Source organism: Diceros bicornis, chromosome 5 (genome assembly GCF_020826845.1).
Source record: "Diceros bicornis minor isolate mBicDic1 chromosome 5, mDicBic1.mat.cur, whole genome shotgun sequence".
In the NCBI taxonomy this organism is placed as follows: domain Eukaryota; kingdom Metazoa; phylum Chordata; class Mammalia; order Perissodactyla; family Rhinocerotidae; genus Diceros; species Diceros bicornis.
The window spans coordinates 78,620,087-78,633,020 of record NC_080744.1 but is presented as its reverse complement, the minus strand read 5'-3'; the positions used below and the strand labels follow the sequence as shown (position 1 = coordinate 78,633,020).

Below are 12,934 nucleotides of genomic sequence, written 5' to 3'. Positions count from 1 at the left end.
TAAGTAAGTGAACCCAGATAAAGGCACACACAACTTGTGTTATCTGGATTACATTCATGTTGTTACTGCAGGACACTCTGAAAGCCAGGAGTCCGCTTTCTTGAACTTTTCCATACACACTATTTAAAAAGACTACATCCACATTCCCAGCTTCCATCATTAAGAGTCTGAAAAACTTAAAAAAGTAGGTCTCACTTTCATGTAAAATTATTCTAATCTTGTAAGGTACTTCCTAAGCATTAAACCTTTTTAGAAAAACTCTACATCTTGAAAAACTGCCTCTGAAAGTTCGTTTCCTGGCTATCATAGGAAATGAAGAAAATCTTCGTTAAAGACATTACATATTTTATTGGAGAAAAAAGTAAACTACTTGTCAAGTGATGTTTGGACCAAGAATGATACTCTTGTCTGGACAGAAGCCAGAAGCACCCACGGCTGGTGGTTTCTCCACTAAGACCAGCTGGAGGTGCAGCACTGGAGAAACTTCATCAAGTTCTAGCACACTGGCAAACAAAACTGGTTTCCTATATTTCTGTGGTCTGAAAGCCATCAAGGAGTAAGTCTCAGATTCAAGGGAAAAAGGACAGTTGAGGAAAGGCCATCTTGAGATGAGCTGAATTTTCACTTCTAGGAAGTATCCCTGAACAAGTGGTTCACAACCAACTAATCAGAGAATACAGTGAAGACAAAGGGCATGTATTTTGCTTACCATCTTCAAATATATATATATATATATATATACCCTTTTATAAGTGATAAGTCATTAAAAACAATTCATTTTTTTTTTGGCCCTCAGTTTCGAGCAAGGGTTCTTCAAAAGCAAATGGCGGCTCAAAGTTGCTTTGAGGCTAGATATCCAATTCTGCGCTATCAAATTCCTTTTTTCTTTATACAGACCTTTCCCAAATATCCTTATTTACTCGTGACAGAACAGAATAATGAGGATGAACGCTAATAGTAGCACAAATTCATCTAATCTTGTCATAACACAATTTAGGCAACTCCAACTAGACTACCAGAAGGCTTCAGAGCAACAGTTAAAAAAATGTGAACCAATTTAGCATTTCGAGATTTCCTACTTCAAACAGAAATAGAAACACTTTCAGTATTTCAAAACTAATCAACAGTTTACCCACCAGCGAACTCTGAATATGCATCTGGTCATTTTAAAACAACTTATAAACTCAAAGCATTTCCAGAGAAAACTTAGCATTCAAAGTTTCCAGGAGGTAAAACCAAACTATAACTTCCCACTGTTACCTAATGTTCGATGAAAACTTTCACTGGAAATAAGAGTATGCTAGAATTTTTGTTTTTAAATCATGAAGCCATTAAGCTTTGGCAGCCACACATGACTTAACTCTCTGTGTTTGAACACACGTAAACCAGGGAAAAAATTCTCTATTTATATTCTTATTGCCTCTATTTTTTTCCTTGCATTTCCCCTCCTATGACTGTACAGAAGACAGAGTACTTCTTCTGGGCATGAAGTAACATGCTTTTTATATTTTAAGACAGTGGGGAGGGCCGGCCCCGTGGCTTAGCGGTTAAGTGCGTGCGTTCCGATGCTGGCAGCCCAGGTTCAGATCCCGGGCGCGCACCAACGCACCGCTTCTCCGGCCATGCTGAGGCCGCATCCCACATACAGCAACTAGAAGGATGTGCAGCTATGACATACAACTATCTACTGGGGCTTTGGGGGAAAAATAAATAAATAAAAATTAAAAAAAAAAAAAAAAAAAACAGTGGGGAAAGGATTTTTGCCAGAAACTTGGTCTTGGTAAAGGGCATAAGAAGTTGGACGAGGCTGTTTTGTGCAGACAGTTCGATGAGGCCCCTTTATCACTTACCAGCAGCAGAACAGACAAGGGATATCCTGAATTTCCAGAGCAATGATTATCTGTTTCATTCATTTGGCAACTATTTATGTGGAAACATCTATTATACTGTCACTTTGTACTGTTATTTAATTTTCATTTGATCGTGCTTTATCTTCTCAACCAAACTTAGCACACTGCCTCCCACATAAAAAATGACCAACAAGTATTCTAGATGGCTCAAGAACTAAGCCAAATAATTATGATTTTCAATTAATGAAAGTGTCATCTGCAAATATAGTAGAGAGTGGAAGAGACTTAAGTTTCTGAAGAATATTAGGCCACTGTTTCAATTTCTTACTTAAAAAATATCCCGTCCTAACTCAATCTCCTAAGTTCTGTGATGTCCCTATTGCTGAGATGCTATACATCTTGAAGTTAAGGTTTTCATAAGATTCTTGATGCTTTGATTGACTAAATTACAAGTATATATTTAAGTTCAAGAAAGTAACTTGGCTAAAATATCTTATGTAAAGTCTACTACCTAATTAATTCTCAAGGCTTTCTATATAAGAACGGGAATCTCAAATTAGCAAAATGCCAAAACCACACGCAGCTGAAAGGGGCCTTAAAAGTTATCTAGTTGAATTTTCAATAATGCAGCATGCCGAAAGATGGTTATACAGACTCTACTGGAAAACTTTTAGCCACAGAGCCCACAACTCTGCTACATAATCTAGCCCCAGTGGTCATGTGTTTTCAGATATTCATCTCATGCTTGCCTTCCTGTGAAGAAACTATTGATTCTAGTTCTAAAAATAAATCCACTGCCTCACCCAAGTATATGAAGACAGCTGCCTTAAGATTCTTTTGACAGCCTCATTTTAATATCAACAGAAAATTTACTGCCGTTAAGTCTACTGACCATGGAAAGCAAATGCATCCATTTTTTGGTGGTGCAAAAAGCTGTTTCATTTCTGAGAGAAAGCAACTTCCTATTTCACTAAGATACTGTTCCTCTATTGCTAATATACAGGAGCAGACTTTCCCTGGAAATTCTGTTATTTTTCTCTACATTTGCTGAACCATAGACTGGACCTGGGAGGCATTAGGTCCACCAGCTTCACTCCTTTGCCAAAACTAAAACATGGAATCAAAGAAGTGGGGATTTCTGCCCTTAGATCTTACTCCACGAGTAGGCACTAAACATTCCCCAGAAGGCAGGGGAAAAAACCAAGCTAATTAGAAAGTCCCTAGCTTTTAGCTGCCCGTGCAATATCACTCAAATTAATTCATTAAGATTTCTTTAAAGCACTAAATTATTAGGGCCCTCCCATAACTATATATTTACCTAACCCTATGTAACCTAAGTCTAGTTTTTAGTTAGTTGATAAAGTTCTGAGGTACTAAATTACAAGTCTTACCAAACCTCGATTACCATACATCTTCACCTTTTCAATCTTTTTTTTTTTTTGTGGGGAAGATCGGCCCTGAGTTAACATCTGCCAATCCTCCTCTTTTTTTTGCTGAGGAAGACTGGCCCTGGGCTAACATCCACGCCCATCTTCCTCTACTGTATATGGGACACCGCCACAGCATGGCTTGGCAAGTGGTGCATCGGTGCGCGCCCGGGATCTGAACCGGCGAACCTTGGGCTGCCGCAGCGGAGCACATGCACTTAACTGCTTGTGCCACCAGGCCGGCCCCTCTTTTCAATCTTTTTAACCAAGGAAGAAACCAAATGGTAATGGTCTTAATGTAAAAGATATACTGGGGGCCGGCCCAGTGGTGCAAGTGGTTAAGTGCGCACGCTCTGCTGCCGTGGCCTGGGGTTCATCGGTTCGGATCCCGGGCACACACCAATGCACCGCTTGGCAAGCCATGTGGTAGCGGCATCCCATATAAAGTGGAGGAAGATGGGCATGGATGTTAGCCCAGGGCCAGTCTTCCTCAGCAAAAAAAGAGGAGGACTGGAAGATGTTAGCTCAGGGCTGATCTTTCTCACTAAAAAAAAAAAAAAAAAAAAGATATACTAATCTCTACATGACAGTTTTTTGTATTTTAGGAGATGATAAAAAAAATTATATAGAATACTTTAAAGCAGCCATAAACTAGTCCAAGGAAATAATTCTATTAACATTCTTGGCTTTGACTTATTAAGGAGATATCTGATTAACTTACCCTAAAAAAAATCTGAGCAAATGAGAAATGAGAACTTCCATAGAGAAATGAAATTGTACATAAACTGTAAAACCCAGAACTTGATAAGACTTAACAGTATTACCTTTTTGGCACTTTCAGGACCTGATTCATCAAAGCGAAATCTGACAATTCTAAAATCTTTACAGTAAATAATTAATTCTGTTGGATTAAATTTCAGTTTCTGGTTGGGGCCCAGGACTTTCTGCTTCCTCTTGTGGTCATTTACTAAAAAAGAAAAAATCATAAAATGTGTAAAAACTCTTTCTTGTTACTCACTCTTTAGTACACTTTAATAAATTCTTACTAAAAACAATTGGAAGGTCACTTGCCACTAAGCACTGCTTCTCTGAAATCTTTCACATTTGTGTATAATTTCTAGAACTTTAGGGGATCGATTTTAACTTTGCTTTTGAAGATATTTTAAATGATTCTTTCCACAAAAACCCCACCATCTAGATACATTTAATGATTAAAATTTTAATTAAAAAGAGGACAAATACTAGAACAATATAAAAAGCTATACATTCTAAATCTCCATTTTAAAATGATTTCTTGACTTCTCTTTCATTAATGTTCCTGGGACTCAAAAAAAAAAGGAAACAAGGGGCCGGTCCTGTGGTGTAACGGTTAAGTGCATGTGCTCTGCTGTTGGCGGCCTGGGGTTTGGATCCCGGGCGCCCACCGACGCATCACTTGTCAGGCCATGCTGTGGTGGCGTCCCACATAAAGCGGAGGAAGATCAGCACGGATGTTAGCTCAGGGCTGATCTTCCTCACCAAAAAAAAAAAAAAAAAAAAAAAAAGGAAAGAAAACCTACAGAAATAAAATTCCAAATTCCAACCCAAGTATTTGAGAGGTATACCTCCAGAACAGAATCAGCTTTTACCGACTGAGTAAAGAATAATACATACCTGTGACTATTTGCTCAATACACGTTAAAGGCACATCATGTTCACCAAGAAGAAGGTTTCTGTAATGGAATTTCTGAAATAAAAAATTATGTTCATGTTAATTCTTTTCCCAGTAACCTCACAATGGTAATATGAGCCTTACTTTTAGATGTGATGAGAAACTGTGATGACTATCTCTGGAAAGAACAAAGCTTTTGCCTTTGCAGCTGACAATTCTAAGAATGCTGCATCTTAGAACACACTTCAGTAGTAAAGCAGGAGAAGAGAAAAAATATACGCTGTGTTCATGTTCTCTCCACCTTTCTTCCCCTCACTATTAAAAATGAAATTAGGTTAAACCGTATACTACAATATCATGATCATATCCAAGATATGTAATATTGTCAATTACTTCATAGGCAAACATTTGTATATCTAGTTCTGGTTAAACTGTCACTAAAATAATAAAGAAAAAGGGGCTCAGCTCCTAGGTCATCAGATTTTAATGGGTAAAATCACGGCCTGATTTTCACAGTGGAGATTTTAGAGCAGAAAATAAATCTTTCTAGAGCAGAAAGTCTACTAGAAATAAAAATATTTAAGCAAACTATAGCTCTTGCTTTTTTTTTTTACCTGTTAACAAACACTTTATACTCATTTTCAAACTAAGGACAGAGTTGACACTATTAACCTGCTGTCACTAGGGCAGTGGTTTATTTTTCCTATTAGTGGTATTAAATTTAACCTATTCCAGGTATATGTGTCTCATTTACAGTGAAGTCTTGGGCAAGAGAGCGAAATTAAGCTAAAAACAAAAGGAAAACCCAGCCAAATATGGTAGTGTCTCCACATACTAGGCATCTGTAAATGCCTTAAATTTAGTCTAAATATACCTACAGAAAACTGCAAGAAACACATAGATATACAGTAAATATTTTGGTAAGTTAATGAATGACTATATGAAATATACTTACCATAGTTAGACACTTCAATCAAAAGTTTACAGTTAACATTCAAATATTTAATCAGAGAACAATTACTATTATAAAGAAAGACCTAGGAGGTGAAAGTATATAATGTCTTACAAATCAAAATAGAAAATAAGAACTGAGGAAAAGTCTAGGATTTTTAAGTTAATCAAACAAATGCCTGAACTTTTAAAAACCCAAATTATATGGAACTATTGTTTTCTGCTAAGAATATAAAATAGCAAGAGGGTTATTAAAGAAAAACTTTATCAATATTCTTCTTTATTCCAACTGTACTAGAAATTTGAAATCTGAAACTAAAATTTGACTTTGGGAAAAAAACTAATTGGTTAAAAATACTATACAATCTGTAAAATGTGTAGCATTGATAAGACTATTTGCTAAATAATTAAATTTTTCTTTTTATGACTGGCAAAAAAGGATATCTTTGTTTTTACAAGCAGGTTAGAAGATGTGGAAGAAAGGAAATAACAACTCCCTTATTGAAAAGGATATAAGCAATGATCATGGAGGATAAACAAAGAAAGGTGACTTAAAACCACCTTCCTTAAATAAAAAAAAAAAAAAAAAAACCACCTTACTAATTCTACTCCTCAAGTCCCAATACTCTCCTTAACCTTCATTTTGAATTTTAATATAATACCTTCCCAACATTATACTAATCACTTATTAATAATTTTATTATGATTTTTCTACACCTGTGCTTTATGTCATAACATGTAATGCTTAGTATCAAAAGCCTTGATCCAATTAAACAGCGTACAAATAAAACTCACCTGTAATGGCATTGGGTCATCTGTAATAAAGGAAATTTTGAAGTTACTGCATATCAGCTTCCCCCACAAATCGTACTGACTTGTGTCCGTTGCAATGCATTTTCTCACAAAATTGACTTCATTTACAACAATTTCTCCTTTAAAGAAAAGAAAAACATCATTGTGCGATCTACGACTACACCACAAAGTGTCAATAGTCACTGTGTGACCTAGAAGGAATATTTCATGATGATGAGAGTAAGAAGGAAGACTGAAGACTTACCAGGTGCCATGTGCTGTGAATAACAGATCCTCACAATGGTAACAGTAATAATGTGTTGTGCCCCATTTGTAAGATACAGAAACTGAGGTGCAGAGAGCTTAGAGGTCTGAGATGGTTCAGCCACAAAGGCTGAACCCAAGTCTGCCCTCTTCACTACTATGCTATACTGCCTCTCATAATTTATTTATTGAAAGGCATGCTGGAGAAGAATTAAACTATACCCTCTCCTTCAATATTTGTGGAACATTTGTGTTTTATTAACATGTGCTTATCTCCCAAACCACTGACTTTGATTCCTTTTGTAAGAGATGAGAAACAGAGTTCAGCTTTAACTTCAAAATTAATAACGCAACCTGTTTATTTTAAAATATATTCCATAAAGCCAAACTGAGTTTCCCTCTGCACTCGTTATAACTCGGTTGGCAATAAAACTTTAAAATATAGTTTTAGGGTTAAAAAGGAAGATTAAAGAAATTAATACAAGAAACCAAAACAGAAATTAATACTGTGTTTTGAAAAGAATAATTTCCTATAATTTATTTAAAGCTTGGTCGTCATTAAACTTTAATTTCAAGATCTAAAACTCAACTAGGCCCAGGGACATTTTTAAGCAATCAGTCTCCAGGAGTCAATGGTAGAAAAGTTAGGGTCCTGATCTACTCTGTCTACTTCTATCATTATAAAAACCTTTAACCTTTAGTGATGGATAGCACCTGTTCGTGGACAAGCCCCAAACCCCTACCAATTCAAGAATGCAACCACAGTCTCAAAGCAATCCTCTCTCTTAACAAAGATGTTATAACAAATTTGAGTTGGCAATAATAACTTTTATTCAAAGTTCTTAAAAATAAACAAGACTAGTTTTAAGAACAGTACCCTAACACTTACTTGAGGATTAAATTCAAATTTGCTTATTTCAAATTCTCAGCTCAAACCACTTGAGTAGTTTTCCATTCTGAAGACAAGCCTCCTCCACGTGGCCTACAAGGCCTGCACCTCATGCCCTCCACCCCTGTCTTCCTCACTCTCACTCTCTAGCCATGGTGTCCTTTTAATCCCTCCTAGGGACCATATATTGCTTCCATCAATAGGCTCTTTGCACATTTTGTTCCCATTTCCTGGAATATTCTTTCCTTCTCCCTTAGCTTTCTCAGGAATGCCTTTTTTTTTTTTAATCTCCCTGCCTAGATTAAATCCCTCAATCATAGCATCATATACTTGTAATTTCTAGCATTTATTACAGGTACAATTTTATATGTATTTTTTAAAATCAATGCCTGTCTCACCCTAAGGATCATATGCTCCATGAGGGTAGAAGATGGGCTGATCTTTGTTCAACACTGAAATCTTACTTCCTAGAAGAGCGCCTAGCACACAGCAGGTGCCTGTTAAATCAGTGTTGCATGCATGAATGAATGAAATCTTCGCTACTCCTGGTTCACTAGACAACTACCACCAACTGAACAGAAGCTGTTCCAGACAGAACAGAAACCAGTAATTTAATAAGCCAAGCAGTCAGGAGAGTTGGAAGATAAGCGCTATATGGGTAAACTTACAAAAAGTTAGAAAGTCATAGAACTGCCACTGCTTGCCTCCTACATGCACAGAGAGCTGTAAAATCTACCAATGGGAGTTTCTCAACATTTTTCCTGTCTGATTCTTTCAACAACCCATAAGGTAAGAAAGTCCAAGATAAGGGACTTGGACTCAAAGAGGCTAAATCACTTTCCTAAGATCTTAAAAATAGTAAGAAGTAAATCTGGAACTTAAAACCAAGTGTTCTGATTTCAAATCCAAAACTTGTTTCTCTATACTTACATAAAATTAAATGTATTGTATTGAGACATACCAAGAACCAAAACTGAATTAAAGATTCAAAGTACTGGTCCTAACTGGATTCTAATGAGAAACAAATTAAAAATGACAAAAATATACATTAAAACTCATCAAGTAATTCAAATACATAAAATTTAAATCTTCTCTAACTCCTTGGACACAATGCTTACCAACTCCTATAACAGAATCTGGGCTACTGAATATTCAACTCTCTCTCTGTACCAAGAAATCTTAGCTTCCAATTATAAGAGGGACCTTAACTTGAAAAAAACTAAATGAATTATCCCCAGTTCGTACAGTTAGAGGACATACTCCTGTAACACAGACTTCTGTATACTAAAACTACTGGCTCACAAAGTATAACCTACATCACTGCATGCTGTGCCACTTTTCTTAAGTAGCCAACACATCCAAAGACTCTCAAAACAATGCTACGAAAATGCATCGAGTTCTAACACTTATGTTTCATACATATTTCTTACATGTTGTACTCAACTTTACAAAAACAATCACCGTACCACAGGACTTCAGTTTCCTGAGAAGGGGAGCAGAGGTGACAAAGAAAGAGAGAGAGGGCTTGTGGGACAGCACATCACGGCCTCACTAGCCCCACCAGCCAACTGTATTTATGATGTACACACTCAGGGACAGCCTTTCTCTAGCAACCTGATTTGCTTACCGACAGCAGGAATGTAACGTCAAGCCCATGAATGCAGTGGGAACGAGACAAAGATAAATGGAGAATGCATTTGATGGTTCCAGGGGTCGGTCAACCACAATCTGTGGTCAAATCCAGTCCCCAGTTTTTGTAAATAAAATTTTATTGAAACACAGCCACACTCATTCATTTGTGTACTGTCTATGACTGCTTTCACGGGACAAAGGCAGAGCTGAGTACTTGTGACAGAGACCTTAGGGCCCACAAAGTCTAAAACAGTTACTGTCTGCTATTTTACAGAAAAAGTTTGCTGACCCCTTGCTAGAGATGGTAACTTAAGTGACATTTCTTAAAATGATGTGCAACAGGCTTAGAAGATGCATTTAGGCTCTTTCTGTCAGAGGGCAGGTATTTTCAACCTGCAATGGTATGGTGCTTTCAGAGTTCTGGAGGCCCACTCAGCCGTGATGAAGACTGACAACGTTCCTCCTGGAATGTGTCTGTGAGAATCAAGTCAAAAGACTCCTTTCCGGGGCTGGCCCGGTGGAGCAGCATTTAAGTACTCACACTCCGCTTCGGCAGCCTGAGGGTTCACAGGTTCGGATCCCGGGTGCGCACCAACACACCGCTTGTCAAGCCATGCTGTGGTGGTGTCCCACATAAAGTAGAGGAAGATGGGCATGGATGTCAGCCTAGGGCCAATCTTCCTTGGCAAAAGGAGGAGGATTGGCATCAGATGTTAGCTCAGGGCTGATCTTCCTCACAAAAAAAAAAAAAAGAAAAAGACTCCTTTCCTTTCTCACCAGTGAGCTGCAGCACTCAACAGAAGTGCTGGAAACCCAGGTCTAACTGCTCTACTACCCATACTCCATCATAAAATAGCAAAACAAATCATAAATCTCTGAATGAACTCTGTGGGTCTAGATTAGAGCCTGACATATTAGTATGAACTCAGGTTTATCTTAATATATATACAAATGGAGAGATACAGAAACAAAAAGACATATATGTACACATGGGTTAGTATACATGTGTATATTTTCTACTCTGTCCCCTGAAAAGGCCTAAAAGCAATGATACTCCAGCAACAAAGCACATTCAGCATGCAGATCTTGGTATTTAAATACTACTCTGCAATAAAAGGAACCAGGACTCCTTGGAGAAACTGCTGATTACAGGGCTGGGGCAAAGGAAAGACAAGATGAGTCTGGAGCCTCTGGTAGTTCCAGAATGCCAGAAAGTAAAGAAGGGGAAAAAAAACACAAAAAAACAGAGAGAGAGAGGGGACATTTCAAAAAGATGTAAGAGCCAACATGAAAGAATTCATCAGTCTATCAGTAAAGATGGAGAAATTGTCACAGAATGAACAGACTAAGGAGACACGATGACTAAATGCAATATGGTACCCTGGATGGGATCCTGGACCAGATAATGGACATTAGCGGAAAAACTAGGGAAATGTGAATAAAACTTAACGGTATTGTTAATTTCTTAGTTTAGCTAAATTTATGAAGGTTATGTAAGATACTAACATTAGGGGAAGCTAGGTGAAGAGTATGTTAACTATCTGTATTCTTTCACACAACGCTTTTATAAATCCAGTTTATTTAAAAATAAAACTACCGAAGAAAAAATGGACAAGATATACAAAATTAACAACAACAACAAAAGTCAAATAGGGACTCTTTGGGCCATAGTCTTTTACGGAAAATTAAGTGTCACACAGCTTTCTCTCAGAGCAGAGAATGGAAATGAGCTCATGGGAGAGAAAGAATAGAAGTAGGGAGAGAGAGCGGGGAGGAAGATAAGGAGGCCGCTTCTGAGGAGACGCTATACTTGGGTGTTATTACTACAAGCACATAATTAAATAAATGTCAAGTTAACCTGGCTTGAGTTTTATTTGATATCACTAAATTTTGTTCACATAGAACCAGTCTTTAAAATATTTGGATCATGTAGCACAGCTGTCTATTCACATAACAGTTCTCTGCTCATAATTCTATAAAAAAGAAGGAACACTGGGTAGGAGCTGTCATAAGCTACCATTATGTACTTCAATACCCAGTGGGTCAGAAAACTAACTTATAGATAGGAAAGAAAAAGAAGATATAAAGTGGCCTCTTCCTAGAGAGGACAGATACATAAATAGAAGAGTACTGAGACTATTCTTGCTACATTTTAAATTAGTGACCTCGAAGAGGAAACTCATAACAGAAGCTTCAAAACTCCAGAAGACCATGGAGTTTTCACTGAGACTACCCCAGCACTTTTAGGTGGCAGCGTGGTGGTGTGCTAGATGGCTCGCAGTGGCTCATGAGAACGACGGAGCTCATCTCTCCCAGCTCCGTGCTCAGTGCCGTCAAGCTGACAGCCTGCCATCAGCCGTGGTGGGAGGATTTTCATCACCCAGCACACCACTGGTGGGAAGCCAGAGGGAGTCCTCACGGAAGATAAAGAAAGTAGGAAATTAGCTTCAGTGTGGAGTGAGCAAAAAGCTCATGGAAAAAACTACCTAAATTAGAAGATGGTGGCCCAAGAGTTTCTACTACAATCTGGGAAGCAATCAAGAAATCATCAAAGTTTCCTCAAGACCCTTTCATCTGTAAAGATAAATAAGAAAGAAAATATTAAAATTAATAAATCTCTAAATGATATAGCTAGGAAAGTTTTTAACTCTCTGAGAACCAAAAAATCACGTCATATTATCTGTCATCATGCCTTACAAATTTAGGAAGTCAATACATGTTTGAGGAATAAAAATAATTTTCCCATAAATTTTAGCGTGGAAAACAGTTTAAGACAAGCCTCACTGTGCACAGTGGCTAATTAACCTATGGAATGTGTATATGCCAAAAGTATAACTCATTCCGTGGCAGTAAATATAATGACTGACTGACCCCAGATTGCCTGGGACCGAGGGGATTCCTAGCATTCCGGACTTTCACTAAAACCAGGATAGTCACTGGCAAACTGGGACCAGTTGTTACCTTAGCTGCGCATAAATTCAGGAATTAAAACGGCCTAAAAGTTATTAAGGAAGTTTAAACTATGTAGGAGACAAACACAAAAAGGCTGATGCCATCACTGGTACTAACAGGGCCCAATTCTGCAGGTCACGCACAATACAAAAAAGCATATAATCAAGTACCATGTCCAGTAAGTGCCACCCATGATGGGGGCAGGAAGGTTAGCAGTGCAGACCTGAGGAAGAGACAAAAAGGAAATCTTGAAGGCAGAAGAGGGTTGAGCTAGAGAGAATGTGTGATAACAGTAACAAAGGCCTAAATGAGGAATAAAACACCTGGGAAAGAGCAAAGAAACAGCCTGATTGAAGCAAATATCAATATCGGGAAACAGTGCAGCAGTCAGCCAGGTGGGGTGCTAGAAAATTATAGAGGTTAAATAATTTGGATTTTACTCTGTTTAAGCAGGATTTTTTTTATGGATGCTCAAGAAGAGTTTCTGAGCAGGAGCTGCAAGCACAGACAGACTGATGGTTAGGAG

At 37.8% G+C, this 12,934-nt stretch overlaps 1 protein-coding gene across 1 annotated transcript in view; it reads right to left on the bottom strand.

Moving 5' to 3' along the window:
* MTMR10 (myotubularin related protein 10) overlaps window positions 1-12,934 on the bottom strand; it is a 48,526-nt gene that overhangs the window by 28,892 nt on the left and 6,700 nt on the right. Inside the window, exons 3-5 of the mRNA XM_058542274.1 lie at window positions 6,675-6,811; window positions 4,931-5,003; window positions 4,102-4,244 (exon numbers count right to left, since the gene is read on the bottom strand). Coding sequence (XP_058398257.1) covers window positions 4,102-4,244; window positions 4,931-5,003; window positions 6,675-6,811 — 353 coding nt within the window. The remainder of the gene's footprint in view (window positions 1-4,101; window positions 4,245-4,930; window positions 5,004-6,674; window positions 6,812-12,934) is intronic.